At 40.5% G+C, this 15339-nt stretch overlaps 1 protein-coding gene across 1 annotated transcript; it reads right to left on the bottom strand.

Annotated features, from left to right (window-relative positions):
* Window positions 1–6420: 6420 nt before the first annotated feature.
* On the bottom strand, window positions 6421–14469 carry hhipl2 (HHIP-like 2). The gene is made up of 9 exons (XM_072690211.1): window positions 14134–14469; window positions 12692–13344; window positions 12447–12590; window positions 11446–11777; window positions 10169–10295; window positions 9832–9977; window positions 9626–9707; window positions 8315–8397; window positions 6421–7064 (listed from the first exon to the last, which is right to left on the bottom strand). The coding sequence occupies exons 1-9, from the start codon at window positions 14467–14469 to the stop codon at window positions 6421–6423; spliced, it is 2547 nt and encodes an 848-aa protein (XP_072546312.1).
* Between the last annotated feature and the right edge of the window lie 870 nt (window positions 14470–15339).

Here is a 15339-nt window from a genome sequence, read left to right as displayed (position 1 = left end):
TTGCAGCAATAAGTATTATAGTTTCAAATGCATCAGATAAGATAAGATAAGATAGCCCTTTATTAGTCCCGCAGTGGGGAAATTCACAATCAGATAAAAGTGATGAATAAAATAAGAAATAAAAGTGTGTATGGTGTCTAATATCGACGGTCCCCTTTGATCTAAATTATATGAATGCTGTTTATCTGCATGATGACTGTGACACAAATTATTCACATTTATGTAAACAAACTACACAAAACATAAGCCAAACAAACAAAGACTTTTTCTTCCAGTGCAATGATTTCATATAAAATGTTCTGTGGCCCAAGACTATGCTTCATTCTCATCTGAGGAACTGATTCCATATGTAATCATATGACAGAAGCACCTAATCCAAACCAAAATAAATAGGTAGTTGTTTAAAGTGCAGACTAATGGCTCCACCTACAGGCCACAGAAGGCTGATGTCAGTTTTTCATTTCTGTTAAGAGAAGACAGTTATGCGCAAAGACGAATCGGGGAAAGTGGTATTGAGTAGGTGTGGGGGGTCATGAAGTATTTTAAATTCCAAAAAAAGAGTCACATTGAACCTCAATAATACACAATACAATCAACTGATTCAGAGTTCTGAGTATGAGAATGAGAGTTTATCTGGACCTCATAGAAGCATGTAGCACTTTTGACAAGCCCCTCACACAGCTGCAGGAATGGGCTGTGAGTAATGACAGGGTTCAGTGATATGCTTGTCATGGAGTGCTTTCAGTAGAATATCCTGTAAAATGTTTTGTAAGACTCATTACAGCTGGTGTCAGCTTGTGGAGTGGCTGCTATATACAGAACATCTAGTCACGTTAGGATCATGCCACGGACAGGACAGTGTCCTGTTAATTCTGTGGTGTGTTTAAAGGCAGAATTCTCTTCTAATATTTTCAACATCTCACTTTTACCAGGGAGTACAGTCCAGTACAGTAGAGCTGGGGGTCTTACTGTGCCCTTCATGCTAAAACTAAACCACTAAAAGCAGGAGCGGGTGTTGTCCTCCAGGCATCACCACCAGTATAACACTGAAAACACCTGATGGGATAGTGACATGCATGAAAAGGAGCACATCAGTTATTTTGCAAAAACAGTATGTCTCACTCTTGATTTATGTCTGAGCCTGCAGGCGGTCTAATGAGACCACAGGTGGATTTCAGGCTGCTGCTGCACTGTGTAATTATAGCTCTAGTCTCTGTAAAATACATTTTTTAATTTTAAGCAATAATGATGCTAAGGCATACCCACATGTATGTTTATCTTTGAGCCCTCTTTGAGCTTGGTGTGTTTCATCATAATTAAGATTCAAAATCTACTGAATTTGTTTTTTGAATTAGTTTTATTTATGACCTCATAAATCCTTAGCTTCTTATTTATGATATCATAAATTAAACACTCTTTATGAAATCATAAAACATTAGTGTGTGGCACTACTTGTGTGTGGAACTTCACCAATCTTCTGGGCTGCCATCCCATTTCTTTACTCAGAAAGCAAGGGGATCAGTTATTCAGCACAATCTCTGCCTTGGTAACTAGCACACCTACTAACAACTGAACAGTCAGTACAACATCAAGAAGAATGCTAATGATATTATAGCTGATGTGCCAGCTGCTTTCAGATGTGCTGGTTGGTGTGCCAGATGCTTTAGAATGTGCCAGGTGGTGTGCCAGCAGCCAGTGCTGGCTGCTTTAGGATGTGATGAGTGGTGTGCTGGCTGCTTTAGGATGTGCTGGTTGGTGTGCTGGCTGGTTTAGGATGTGCTGGTTGGTGTGCTGGCTGGTTTAGGATGTGCTGGTTGGTTTGCTGGCTGCTATAGGATGTGCTGGTTGGTGTGCTGGCTGCTATAACATATGTCGGTTGGTGTGCCGTCTGCTTTAAGATGTGCAGTTTGAAGTGCCGGCCAACACCCAGCATCCAGCTGGTGTGCTAGCTGCTTTAAGGAGTGCCATTCAGCCTTACTGCCAATCAGTTATTAACTACATAGAAATGAGAAATAACAACGCAAGATACAGAGACGGCAAAGAATCACACTTGAAAAGACGAGTTCTTTATTATTCAGCCAAACTCAATGCATCACACAAGTTGATTCATGAATCAACACTAGCACTGAATGGACCGCTCACATTCACAGCCATGGCAAGGTCAATAAACTCATGGTACTTCACAAAATACATGCTTACACAGCACCTAAAGGCTCAATAAACTTGCATTAACATGTGTAGTACAACGGTAAATTTAGTTACAAAATCCCCCTCTATCCGCTATCCAAAGTTCCCATGCAGCTGCAGTCTGTATAAACACGCCCTTAACTAGTGGAGTGTGCCACAGCATAAAGCAATTACTGCAGGGAAATGCAGTATTTCTTATAGCTGAAATGGTTAATATAGCAACTTAGTTAGGCATCCCAGCCAGTTTCATCATTCCATTTGAAAGGTTTGTCTGCAGCATAGCAGTACTTCAAGACCAGGACTGGGATCCTCTGAGTAGACTGGGCTAAAAGATAGCTCCAGCAGCTGTTTTTTTTCCCTTCCAGCTATTAGCTCACTGCAGAGTTCATCAATGGAGACTGCTCCTCTCCTTAATGAACTGGGCAGATGTCAGCTGCTGGCATGTTTGTTACTCATTTGAACTGAGTAAACACACCATGCTCTTCCTGTGGCTGTAACTGGCAGAGATAGTTAGTCAGATTCTGTTCAAGCAGAGACCAACGCCGCTGTGTGAAATATCTCACCAAACTGGCAGGATTGGCCCACTATTATTGGGGCCAGGGTTATGAAAATCATATTTCAGCCTGTTATTGGATATATATGTGGCGTTTCTGCTTCAGTGGGCTTTGTCTGCTCCAAATTTGCTTAAAAATAAATCGTATTACATTAACTTACATGAACATTATTCTACTATGAGGTTTCCATTTTGGAGATACCATGTGTTAGCAATTATGGACACATTCATATACCAGTAATAAAAAAGAAGGCAACACTTTGTATTAACCTTTTTATGATGGTTGCAAAAATGGCCCCTTACAGTTTTGCCTGACAGTTATTTTTTTTACTATTGTAGGTTTGTTTATGTACATTACAGTAATTACACATTTCTATTTGTCCTGGTCATGCCAGAGCCATCTGTGACCAGGAAATAAAGGCCTTTACTGTTGGATGGCCCTTTTTCCCCACCTTAGCTATTCAGTGCTTGCCAACATGGGGATCTGTTAGCTCATGTAAGAAAACCAGCAGTTAACATTCTCCTCCAAGCATGTTCAGATGTGCAGGGATGTTGCGTTACCAGCAGTGTTAAAATACAATATGTGTCCAAATGTTTGTGGACACTGCTTCTAATAAATGTATTCAGCTTTTATAGTTTGCAACCATTGCTGATGCAGAATAGGACTCTCTGGAGCAGATATTGTGACAATACATGTAACATAAAAGCTCCCCTTTCCCATGAAAATCCTTTTTTTTTTTTTTTTACATTAAACATGTAAAACTCTTTTCGGAAAGTAAATTCTGGGTATGATAACATACCTAACTTGACTGCATTAGCTGTGTCACAATTCAGGGGCAGCATCTTTCTGAGGTTGCATTTAAAGACCAGTGGTCACAGTGGGGCAACTAGGCTCCATCGTATACAGCCAAGAAATGCGTCCTTTTTTTTTTTTATGGCAACAAAGGATTCAACTTGTGGATCCTTCACCAGCCAACGCATCCTGAGATTTGTTGCACGCTGGTGAGCCGCCAAGATTGCTAGGTGACAGGAGCATTGTTTCATGACTCATTTCGGTTCAGCCTTTGTGGCCTATGCAGCCTTCGAAGGCTATGCCCTTAAATACTGCATCTTTCAAAGTATGCAGCCACTGAATTAGGACACAGCTATTGATATGCACTCAGTTAAATCTAGTTCAGCCAACTGAATTAAGTGTGTGATTTAAGAAATAGGAGTGTGTAATTCATACTTACGTAATTGATTACTTCAACTGAGCAACTCTTTATAATGGATGCCGTGATATCTATTGTTTTTCATGTACTGTTGCTGATGTCAATACATAATGATTTTATAATATAAAAAAAGAACATTTACATGTGTTACATGTGTTACAAACACAGTAAAATTAATAAAAAGGAGATATTTTGGTGCAGCAGTCCAGCATCACCAACATTGTGCTTTTGTGAAGTTTAATAAATACACATTTTAATATCAGTATGAAATATGGGTCAAACTTCTGTCTGATGCTGATATCTGCTGATATGAGTATTATATTATGTGGTATCCCTTTTTTTTTTTTTTACAGTGCAAGTATTTGATTTTATAGTAATTTTAACTCCTTTGTTCAATTAGTTTAATATCACTGCCTCACAGAAAAAAATACCTAACTGTGCTTCCCCAGTCTCTCACTGCTGGAAATTGTCAAACACTATACTGAGCGGAGTTGCAGAGTAATTGGCATCTTTCAGTAAATCAGATGCTTAAATATACTGCCTACTCATTACAGTAAGGAAGTCAATATGAAATGTGTTAATGATGTTTAATCACCTAACATAATAACATAATCACAGAAACTGCTGCAGACTAAACATGTATATAATTTTCACACTGTATGGCAATTGTCCAAATTGCCCCCCTCTTACACCAAAAAAGGCTCCAAAGCGTAGCTTCTGAAAAGCTGCCAAACAGATGAAAGAACTGAAAACACTGCAGTCTGTCATTAGTAGCAGGATTTGAATAGTAGCGTTACACACATTTCGCTGAGCTGTTTTATTCTGAAGCACCTGAAACTGCTCATTAGGTCAGAGGCCCATGTGAGACATTTCTGCATTAGTGAATGCGCTTTCTTGAACGCCTTGAACGCTTTAGGTGCTAAAAGCAACAATTACAGCACAAATAAATCCCTGAGGTGCTCGTTCCAAATGGCTTAGAGGTCCCAGAGCTTGTTCTGTATCTTCAGAAGCTTGCATGCTCAGAATTCGCATTGGGCACAGAAGGCACACACTGTCAAATTTCAACCTCTGGGTCAATCACTCAGTGTACTGCTGAAGCCCCACTCTGATGGCAGTGGATTTTTTTCTCTCACCCACGTCATGCCGGAGGTCTGGGGTAAATCCCTGTCATTAGTTTCTTCCTTCTGGTAAAGCAGAGGATCAGGTTCTAGCATGTCTAGAGAAATGTAAACATTTTGTTCTACTGTACCGTTTTATGTGTGAGCACACTGTTAGGCTGTTATCGAATAGACAAAAAATGACCTAATGATAAACCAAACCAGACGGTTTGCAGCACATTTTTGCCGGTTTTGAATCCTAGGCTTATGAATCAGTTAATAATCTGAAATGAGAATTGTGTATGAGCATTTATCTAAATTTCTGCATAATTGAATATTTAAAGCTGACCATGTGTCTCACTTAAATAACTACAACACACAAGACGTTTAGGTTTCTGGTCATTTTGGATGGTAAATAAAATGACTGTATTTGTGTTGTACACATCACAACCCCTGGTTTCTGTCATCACAACTGAATGCTTAGTCTGCAGTATTTTCTAAAATGCAGAATTTCACATCAAACTGCTGTGAATATCTGTTTACATCCTAACAGCTGAATTATTACGTTTTGAAAAATCAGTGGCACTCCTCTTTAAGGCTTAATCAATGAAATTAGGGACTGAAGTGAGGACATATGGGCACTTAGGATGTATGGGGTTAAGCTAAAAGTATCTCACAAACTATAGGCTATAGGCAGCCGGTTTCAAATTTTAGAACTCAAAATTGTACAAGGAGGAAACTTCCTTGTTACTTCGAACACATGTAGGCATGTACAGCTGGCTATAAAATACTTAACAATCCATTGCATTTCATTGGCTTGAAACAGTTTGGCATAAAAGGACCTGAAATAGTGTTTCTTAGGGGAAAATAAATAACTGCAACACAAAACAACAGCAATTGTACCTTATCATGCATTCTGCTCTTTGATTTCCAATGGAGTTTATTTAAAGACATACCAACTCCTCTGTGGCTTTACCAGACTTTCTTTTAGATCAAAAAGGTTTATTTCCGTGCTTCATAAGACGGCCATAAAATGTGCACATTTTACAATACAGAATATTTCAGTCTCAAAGAATCCTGTTTTCTAAAAAGACATTCATGAGCATTCTTGCTACATATATAGTTACCCTTTTTTAGCTTCTTTAAATCTGATATGACATAAAACCCGTTGCCCTGTACTAATTACATTTCCACATGCCAAATAAGGATCAACATTTGAAGAACACTCATATGGCACACAGACTGAGGACATATCTGTGGCAAAGGGTTGCTATTTCCACCTTCTTATACAACATGATCCGTACAACGGTGTTAAAGCTTAATTTACTTCAGATTCAGGTAAGTTTGGGCCAGCAGTGCCTGCTTTGGGCAATTAAGGCATCTTCTTCTTTTCTATGAGAGAGTTTTCCTTCAGCTTTTTGCTCTTGGCCTGATTCTTGCTGGGGTCCTTTAGCTTAAGTTTAGGAGTCAGAGATTTCTTAATTTCTTTCTTATTCTTATTAGTCTTCTGGGACCAAGCCGCTGGCTTCTTGGGTCCTGTTATCTTTGGTTTTGAAGTTGCAGGTTTCATTGTTCCTTTTCTGTTTTTTTTACTCTTCTGTGATGTTGCAGCTAATTTATCCAGTTTTGTTGATTTTGTTGGTTTTATTGGTTTTACTTGTTTTATTGGTTTCGTTTTTTCTCCTTTATCTGAGCCTTTCAAAGAAACTTTAAGGTTTCTTGCATCCTTTTCGACCTTGTTCTTAGTTTGCAATATGGTCTTCTGATGAGGAGCAGCCTTCTTTGGTGCTTTCTTTACGCTGACATTTTTCCCCTTTGGCTTGGGCGTTTTATCCAACGATATTTTCTTTTGCTTAGTTTGTGATAATTTTGTTGAGAATGTCGCATTCAAGGGCTTTTGTGTTGACATGGCTGTGGTAGCCACTGTGGGTTGAGTGGTGACTGGAGGTTTGGTGGTATGTTTCAATGTTTTTAGTGGTGGTCTTGTAGGTATTTCACTGGTGTCCAGGACGGTCACTAAAAAAAAAAAAAAACAAGAGTTTTTTTTAAAGTACACATCCGACACATGCTCCCCCTCAGAGTCCCAGTTACCTCCTCCCCCTTCTTGAGCACTTGAATAGTACCTTAACACCATAAACCTGAACTGCATACAGTATTTACTGTCTGTTCCCACTGACACCTTAGTGTACATGCATGACATACTGTAGTTAATGGGGAAATAGAACAAAACCAGTGTACAAATTTTAACAGATCCAGGCTGAACGTGCTCTTGATCATTTGATCGCTCATATTTCAGAAGCAGATCCAAATTCGGTAATCAGAATTAGTTCTGCAAATTTGAAATACATAAAGGACATAACTCTCAAAAAGTTTTATCCAAGGCTCCGAGTGGAACAGTGGTCTGACGCTGCCGCTATGACCCAAGGATCGCTGGTTTCAGAGCCTGAGAGAGCACAATTAGCCCTGCTCTCTCTGGGTAGGTAGATGGCGCTCTCTCCCCACATCACTTAATCAGAGCCAGTGTGACGCTGGCTCTGATACATGAATGTCTGCTGGCTGATGCTTGAAAGTTGGGTACCCAGCCCCTTTCAGTATTAAAGGAGGCAGTGGCTGTGCATGTGTTGGAGGAGGCATGTGTCAGTCCTAACCCTCTCAGGGAGTACTAACGAATGGGTTGCTTAATTGGCTAGTCAGGCGCTCAAGTACAGCTTTCACATGGTCAGACAGCTTTAACAGTGTTACAATAAGCTTCCCAAACAAAACAAAGAATTTAACCCCCTCTATTTAGACTGAATACACTTACTTATACATGTTTTATTCACATATGACACCACCTTTTTTTATTCCACATTTTTATGTATTTGGGTTGGAAATTTCATCTTGTTCTACCAACAAATGAGCCTATTAAGTAATTAAGCTCAGGTTGCATTTAGGCAGATTGCGTATCAACAGTAAATGACTAAAAAAAATGACAATTTTCAAGTTACTTATATAAAATATTATTTGAATCAAATAATCAAATACTAAAATGATTTAGCACAAAATCTGTAGTTCTCGGCTCTGTTCTAATATATTTTTATATAATAATACAATTATTAAAATATTAATATTAAAATAATAAAATGCAGTAATAATAAAAAATGTAAAACGTGTTGTGAGATGACCAATGAACTAAAGTGAGACAAATTCGATTGCGCGATTAACCGAAACTTAACCGAAAAAAAAGAAACCTCTCAAGGAAGACCAGCAAAAATGCACTAACTTACATTCTCTGCGAATAAATGGCACTTTCTTCCCTTTCACTTTCACAGGAAGTGGCTTGCTCCTGCATTTGCCTGGCGGTGCTCTCCTGTAAACAGATGGCATTTCATTTTGAACTGAATTCAGCCTTTTTTCAGCATTTTTATTCTTCAGCAACCGTGAATGTTTTAAGCATTGCACCGCATCTTTCATACTAGTACGTCTTTGTCTCTCACATCTCTGGAGCTTACTTTCCCACTTTAGAGGTAGAGGATCTAGGTGTCTAAACATGCTGTTGACACACTGCCAACATCTAAGATGCCACATTGAAGACTTCAGCTTAAAGTGAGGCTTATTGTAAGATTGATGCGTCTGCAAAAGTGTGCCCAGGTCAGTGCATTTGATAGGGCTTTGAACCCTATATTCACAACTATAAATTTCTGCTCCTCTTATCCAGTTCCTGAAATTTCCACTGCTCTGTAAAAAAGTGTGTGAAGAGAGTTGCAGAATAAGGAACAGCTGGGACAGAAATATGGTACAGTGATTACTAAGATTGATTTCAAATGTGCAGATAAGTCTGCAAATATTTCAAAGGACTGATAAGATGAGACCTACCATGGCTGCTTCCAGTTAGTGATTTAGTGATTAGTGATCAGTGATTAGCAAGCACACAGTTTCTATTACCCCCCCCTCCAAGTTGTTCAATCACCATCATTTCAAATGCCTGCCATACATTTTTGTAAAGTGGAGTTAAAGCAAAAAGCAAATTCAGCCTCATGACTTGATATAATAACTATCATGGAATTGAGCAGATGATTTACTGTACACATAATAAGTTAAGATGTTTAAATGGTAAGTGGATCCGCCTGCTGATGAGTGCATTCTAGCGTAGGCTTTCCAAAAGACTGGAAAAAGGCCATTTGGCTGAAGTCTGAGCTGGAGACTTAGACAAGAATTCTGAGGAAAGAATGTGAGACGTGCGAAGATCTTAAAGAGCTCCTCCTGTAGTAAATGATTTCTGTGCCAGTGTGATGTCATACTCCACTGGCAGTCCGAGCTGACTATTTATTCTTTCGTAGTGATTCAATGGATATCCACATTATTCATGAGCAAATCAGACTAGTAACGAACTGTAGTGGTTCATAAGTGTCTGATATCAAACACAGTATTGATTTAAAGATACTAAATCTACAATGTTAATGGTGGATATTAAACATACATTTGTTTTGAATGAGATAATCTGGGTTTCAATATCATGCAAACTTCTTTTTTTGTAATAATATCATTTATTGCCTTTTAATGTGATGCATTTGTTCAGAATATGCAGCATATGTTACCTGGATGGGTCCATAAATTTGTAGACGGTTCCAAATGGAGACACAGCGCTTGGGTATGAAGTTGCCAGAAAATAAAGCTCTCCTTCACGAAAGATGATACAAAGCAGAAAAGGCATAAATCAGTTCTGTATAAAGGCCACTTACAGCATTACAGCTGTAATGTCCAGTATTTCTTGAGGATTTGGAGTACTCTGGCAGTCACCCACCTGCTTCATCTTCTGCGAACGAGATGATAAACTTGTGGTGGTGATTGATAAGGCCAGGAAACGAGCAGGTCTTAGTGTCACCCATACACACATTTCTCTCCTTCCAGCTCCCGCTAGTCTTGTCCTCCTCTAGAGCCATTAATCGTCTGGATGAAGAAAAAAAAGCAATCATCATAAGTTTTAGATGTTTCTTTGGATAAACCGAAATCCTAAACCACTGCCACTCCACAGGTTTCCACTGAGATTTGAGCACCTATATGTTCTGCACCAGAGACCTTAGTTTTGAGGTCAAAGGCATCATACTGAGCTCAGCTCTCAGACTGCGTTTGATTCTTACCCACTCATGAAATCTCCAAAGATGTAAAGACCATTGAGGTTGGGTGACTCGCATCCTCTGTACACGTAGCCTCCGGTCACTGACTTTCCAACATGGTGGCCATAGGCATGAATGGGAAGAATGTCATCTATAAAGATATAATATGTTATTTATTATGAATATATATTAAATATTATTTAATATTTTAGCTATAGTTTGCTCACTCCAGTTTTACACAGACGAAAGATACTGACCTAAAGAAGATACTGTTGTCTTACAATTGGCCTCTACATGTGGATAAAAGTTCACCTTTTCTGGATAAAAGATTCACTAATTCAAGTACCAGACTGTGAATCTGAAGGAAAGCGTTGAAAAGAAAGACGGAAGCGCATTCTGGGGAAATTAGATAATAATCTAAAAATAATATTCAAGTGTTTAGAAATCCTAGTGAGTGAGCAATGCTGGACCAAGTGAGATGAAACTAAGATGAAAGTTTTATACTACTGAACTTTATACTATCCTGGCAGGGCTTATACAAGGGTGTCCCTCAAAACCACATCGAAGCACATCTGGGGTTTGCCAGAAAGAGTAATGCAATTAAAATGTAGGATTAGGTTTTGTGGTCAAATGAGACCAAAATTGAGCTTTCTGGACATGGTTTTAAACATTATGTCTGGCACAAACCAGACACTACCCATTCTACAACAAACCATTCCAACAGTAAAGTATGGGGGTGGTAGCATCATGTTGGGGAGGATGCTGGGGGAATGGGCGGGGACGGGTTGAGGGGGAGCTGGGCATTTTGGTAAATTAAAGGACAGATGAAGGTGCAAAATACAGGGAGATACTGCATGACAACCTGCTTTAGTCTGCGAAAAAACTGAAGCTTGAAAGAAACTCCACCTCTTAGCAGGACAATAATCCCAAGAACAAAGCCAAAGCAACACAGGAGTAAGTATACAATAGAAAGGCAAAGGTTCTATAATGCAAACCAATCTCTCTCAATGTCTGTGTCATCCAACCAACCTGAACCTCCTGGAGCAAAATCTGCCAGGAAAAATGGCTGAAAATCATACTGCGCGCAAATGTGGTAGAAGCATATTTCAGCAGACTGTTATTGCAGCAAAAGGTGGTTCAGCCTTTTCAAAGATATGCTGTGAAATTATGAATTTTGGCATTATAAATTTACTTTAAATGCTTTATATATAACCCTGTATGAAATACAATTAAAGTATTAGCAACGTCAGACTGACATCTGACAAGCATCTTGCAATGTTAGACGATGAAGCTTCACTCACCTAGTGAGGAGTTTTGACATAATTTCACGTCAAAGCATTCAAAGCCCTCCTTCGCCCTCCAGCCATAGTTTCCTCCTTTCTCAATGATGTCAATTTCTTCATATCTGTTCTGTCCAACATCACCGCAGAAAATCCTGCCCCTGCCATAGCGGGTCACCGGGTCACCCCTGTCCACTGAGCAGCGCCACATGTTCCGTACGCCATACGCATAGACCTCAGGCCTGGCGTCTGGCTGGCCAATGAAAGGGTTATCTGGAGGAATCTTGTAGGGCTTTCCATTATTACTGCTCCCATCCACATCAATGCGAAGAGCTTTGCCCAACAATGCTGATCTGAGGTGGGAAAAGAGTGCTTTATTAATATGATATATTATATACCCATCAGCCATAACATTACATGACAGGTGAAGTGAAAAACATCGGTCAAGGGGTGGATATATTAGGTAGTAAGTGAGCAGTCAGTTCTTGAAGGTGATGTGTTAAAAGCAGGACAAATGGGCAAAAATAAGGATATGAGCCATGTTGACAAGAGCCAAATTAGTGATGGCTAGATGACTGGGTCAGAACATCTCCAAAACATCAGGCAGGTCTTATGGGGTTTTCCTGGTATACAGTGGTCAGTACCTACCAAAAGTGGTCTAAGAAAGGACAACTGTTGAAAAGGAGGCTCATTGATGCTCATAAAGAGACAGATACCACAGGATGCCTTCAGAAATCTTGTGGAGTCCATGCCTCGAATGATCAGATCTGTTGTGGTGGCAAAAGGGGGTGGTACTAATATTATGGCTGATTAATGGGCTAGAGGAATTTTACTTTGAGTGTTTCAGGTTTTACAATGGAGCTGCTTACCCATAGCCCCACTAAGACTGAGAAGGAATGTATGAAGGGCTTTTAAACAAAAACCCCTGTCACAAATCATAAGTTCTGCTGGCCTGAGGATACATTTCACATATGCTGGTAAACCTCAGCTCCTAATACTACTGGAATCATAGTGGATCTCACTTGTTTTGGGAATTTCCAAACTTTCCAAAAGGATCGCCGGCTTTTCCACCATCTCCAGTGAAGATGTAAAGATATCCATCCAGACCAAACAAAATCTGTCCGCCATTATGGTTTGCAGCTGGCTCCTCAATTTCAAGAAGCACCCTAAAATAAGGCAAAGTTTCTTAGGAATTAATAGACAAATTAAACCAACTAAAAAACCCCAAAATGATCCTCACTAATCATAAGTCACTAATTTCCATTACCTCTCAGAGTGGGGGTCTGCCACATTCATGTCAGTGGCTGAAACCTTCATCTCGCTGATGCGGATCTTCTCCAGCTTGCTGTTTACCAGGATGGAGTAATAGATAAAGAAGCGGCCGTTGTTTTTGTATTGTGGGTGAAAGGCCAAACCTAAAAAGCCCCTCTCGTCGCCCAGCCACCCAGTGGTCAGCACATCGCCGCTCATATCCAGGAAGGGCTGCTCCAGACGGCTGCCGTCCCTCAGGAAAACCCAAACGAAGCCCAGCTGCTCTGCCACAAACATGCGATGGGTTCCGTCCCCACTGTGGAGCATCAGCACGGGGTTCCTTAGTCCGTTGGCCACCTCTGTCAGACACAGCTGCAGACAGCCTTTGGGGTCCTCCACCACTTTGCCCAGGTTATTGTACAGCTCGTTGTTCTGGACCACGTTGGGGTAGCAGTAGTCCTGGTCAGGCAGGTTGATCAAGTTACAGAAGCGTGGGCCATCTTTCTCACACGACTCCTGTAGGATTTTACTGTCCGTTAAGTACTTGACCACTGAGTGGCACTTGGTGTGGAAGTTGGAGCAGTAGCTAAAGCACAGTCCTGGGAGGTGGCGCACTGGAGTGTATGGATCTTCGGCATCATAGAGGTGTGCTGCATAAGGGGAGCACTCCTGTATAACGTCAGCAGTAATGCAAGTCAAGGGAAATCAGAATTCCTGTGCATGCATTTGTGTATTTTAATGCACAGCTGTCTTGGCTGATATACAGACCAGTCAGTGCACTATCCACTGACTGATAACCCATGAAAATAATAATAATGAATGGTAAAGAATGTAGAATGGAAGATTACATATACTTATCATAGTCTTTTTAATGCATATTTTACACACATTATTAGTCAAAATGTTTGTGGACACCCCTCCTAATGAATGCATTCAACTACCAGTTACATCAAGTTGCACCCATTGCTGACACAGCTTGTTTAGTCCCTGTAGAGACGTATCGCCAGTAAAACAGGACTCTCTGGCGCAGATAAGCATGAACCAAAGCCCCTCAGATCAGTTTTCTGGAATGATGATGCTCCATCCCACTGTTGGGATGAGCTGATAAGGAGGAGGGGTGGCGATCATCCAACATCCTGACCTCACTAACATTCTTGATGCTGAATGCAATCAAATCCTCACAGCAAATTCTAGTAGAAACCCTTGCCTGGGCAGTAAAAAATAATTACTCCAACAAAAGCAGGATAAACCTTTTTTTTTAAATACCATTGATTTCAGAAGCAGCTATGAATGAGCAGGTGTCCAAATACTTTTGTATATATAAAAGCACTCATAAACTTTAATCTAACAGAATGCAGAGAGATCTTTTACATTACTTTAGAGATTAAGACCCTTGAATTTATCACACACCCAGGATGAACATACAGTACATGACACTGTAGTCCCAAAACAGCTTACCTGACACAGGACGTCTTTCACCAAGTCACCGCACAGTTCATATCCTTCATCACCCAGCAGGTCCATGATGTCCCAGTACCTCTCCGCAATGACGTTGTCTGTTTTTTGGTCACAGCAGCCGAACTTCTCGTAATAGGTGCAGAACTCGAGGTGATAAGGGGGCTTAAAGGGAGGCTGGAAGTCCAAACACTGCGGGTGCGACAGTGCTCGCCTTAAAGACAGGAGAAAAACAATGGTAAAGAAGACGCGCCGGAGAGGATGCGGAGGGGACAGCTTGGAGCTCCATTGCCCCTCTGCACTGGCCCACTCACCCGGAGGACCCCTCTCTCTCGGCATTTTTGCCGTGTGCTTGAGAGAGCGCCTGACTGTTTTCCCTCAAGCGTGCGCGCGCGTTTGTCTGTGTGGGTGAGTGTGTGTGTTAGGGTGTAGGGGGGGGGGGGTGTTGGGGGGGGTATGTGCGTGTGCGTGTACGTGGGTAAAGAGCACACGTGTAATCGCACTCTCGTCGTCACTTTCTTTATTTTTTTATATTTATATGTCCCATAAAAAAACATCCCTATCGGAATTTGATGGATGCATTATGAAAATCCATGGACCACAGAACCTTTAATCTCCATGACATAATATCTGGACACTTTTTACTCCACTGGAGGATCCAAGCCATTGTTTTTGGAAATGGAAAATTAAAGCTCCTTATTTGCTTCTAATGACTGTATACCGTATCATTTAAATATGAATTAAACGAGCGTTTTAATGGTATTACTAATCATCACTAAACAAAAGATTTGTGAAGCCTCTCATGAGCAGAAATAAATATTAATTATTTCCATAACAACCCTTTATTAATATTTAGGACTAACGGAACACTTAATGTGCTGATATGGTAAATCATATTAATTAAATAAACGAAAAACACAGAAATATTAGTAATGTATGTAGGATTCGATCACCGCTGTGCTGATTAAGCCTATATGAGAAGCTATGAACGAGTCCTCGAGGAAACATAATTTTTAACATAAGTAAATTTGCGAGGGGGCGTGTCTCTAATACATACGACCACGCCCACACGAGGACAGTTGGCTCACGACTCCTGTCCTGGGAATCCAGTCCTCCCTGCTCCAGCTCGCGGACTGTTTTGTAACAGTAACCTGCTGGGTTGGAACAAATAATAGCTGAAACTGTGCAGGGCAACGGGTCCAGAGCGAT

This window comes from Salminus brasiliensis, chromosome 10 (assembly GCF_030463535.1).
Source record: "Salminus brasiliensis chromosome 10, fSalBra1.hap2, whole genome shotgun sequence".
In the NCBI taxonomy this organism is placed as follows: Eukaryota; Metazoa; Chordata; class Actinopteri; order Characiformes; family Bryconidae; genus Salminus; species Salminus brasiliensis.
Note: the sequence above shows the minus strand (reverse complement) of the source record. Positions and strands in the feature narration are given on the sequence as shown.

Coding starts and splice junctions, on each gene's coding strand:
- hhipl2 (XM_072690211.1), bottom strand. CDS start 14,469: ATGCCGAGAGAGAGGGGTCCTCCGGGTGAGTGGGCCAGTGCAGAGGGG. Junction 10,296..11,445: donor ATGTCAAAACTCCTCACTAG/GTGAGTGAAGCT, acceptor ATATCTTTATAG/ATGACATTCTTCCCATTCAT. Junction 7,065..8,314: donor GCCATTTATTCGCAGAGAAT/GTAAGTTAGTGC, acceptor TTTTTTTTTTAG/TGACCGTCCTGGACACCAGT.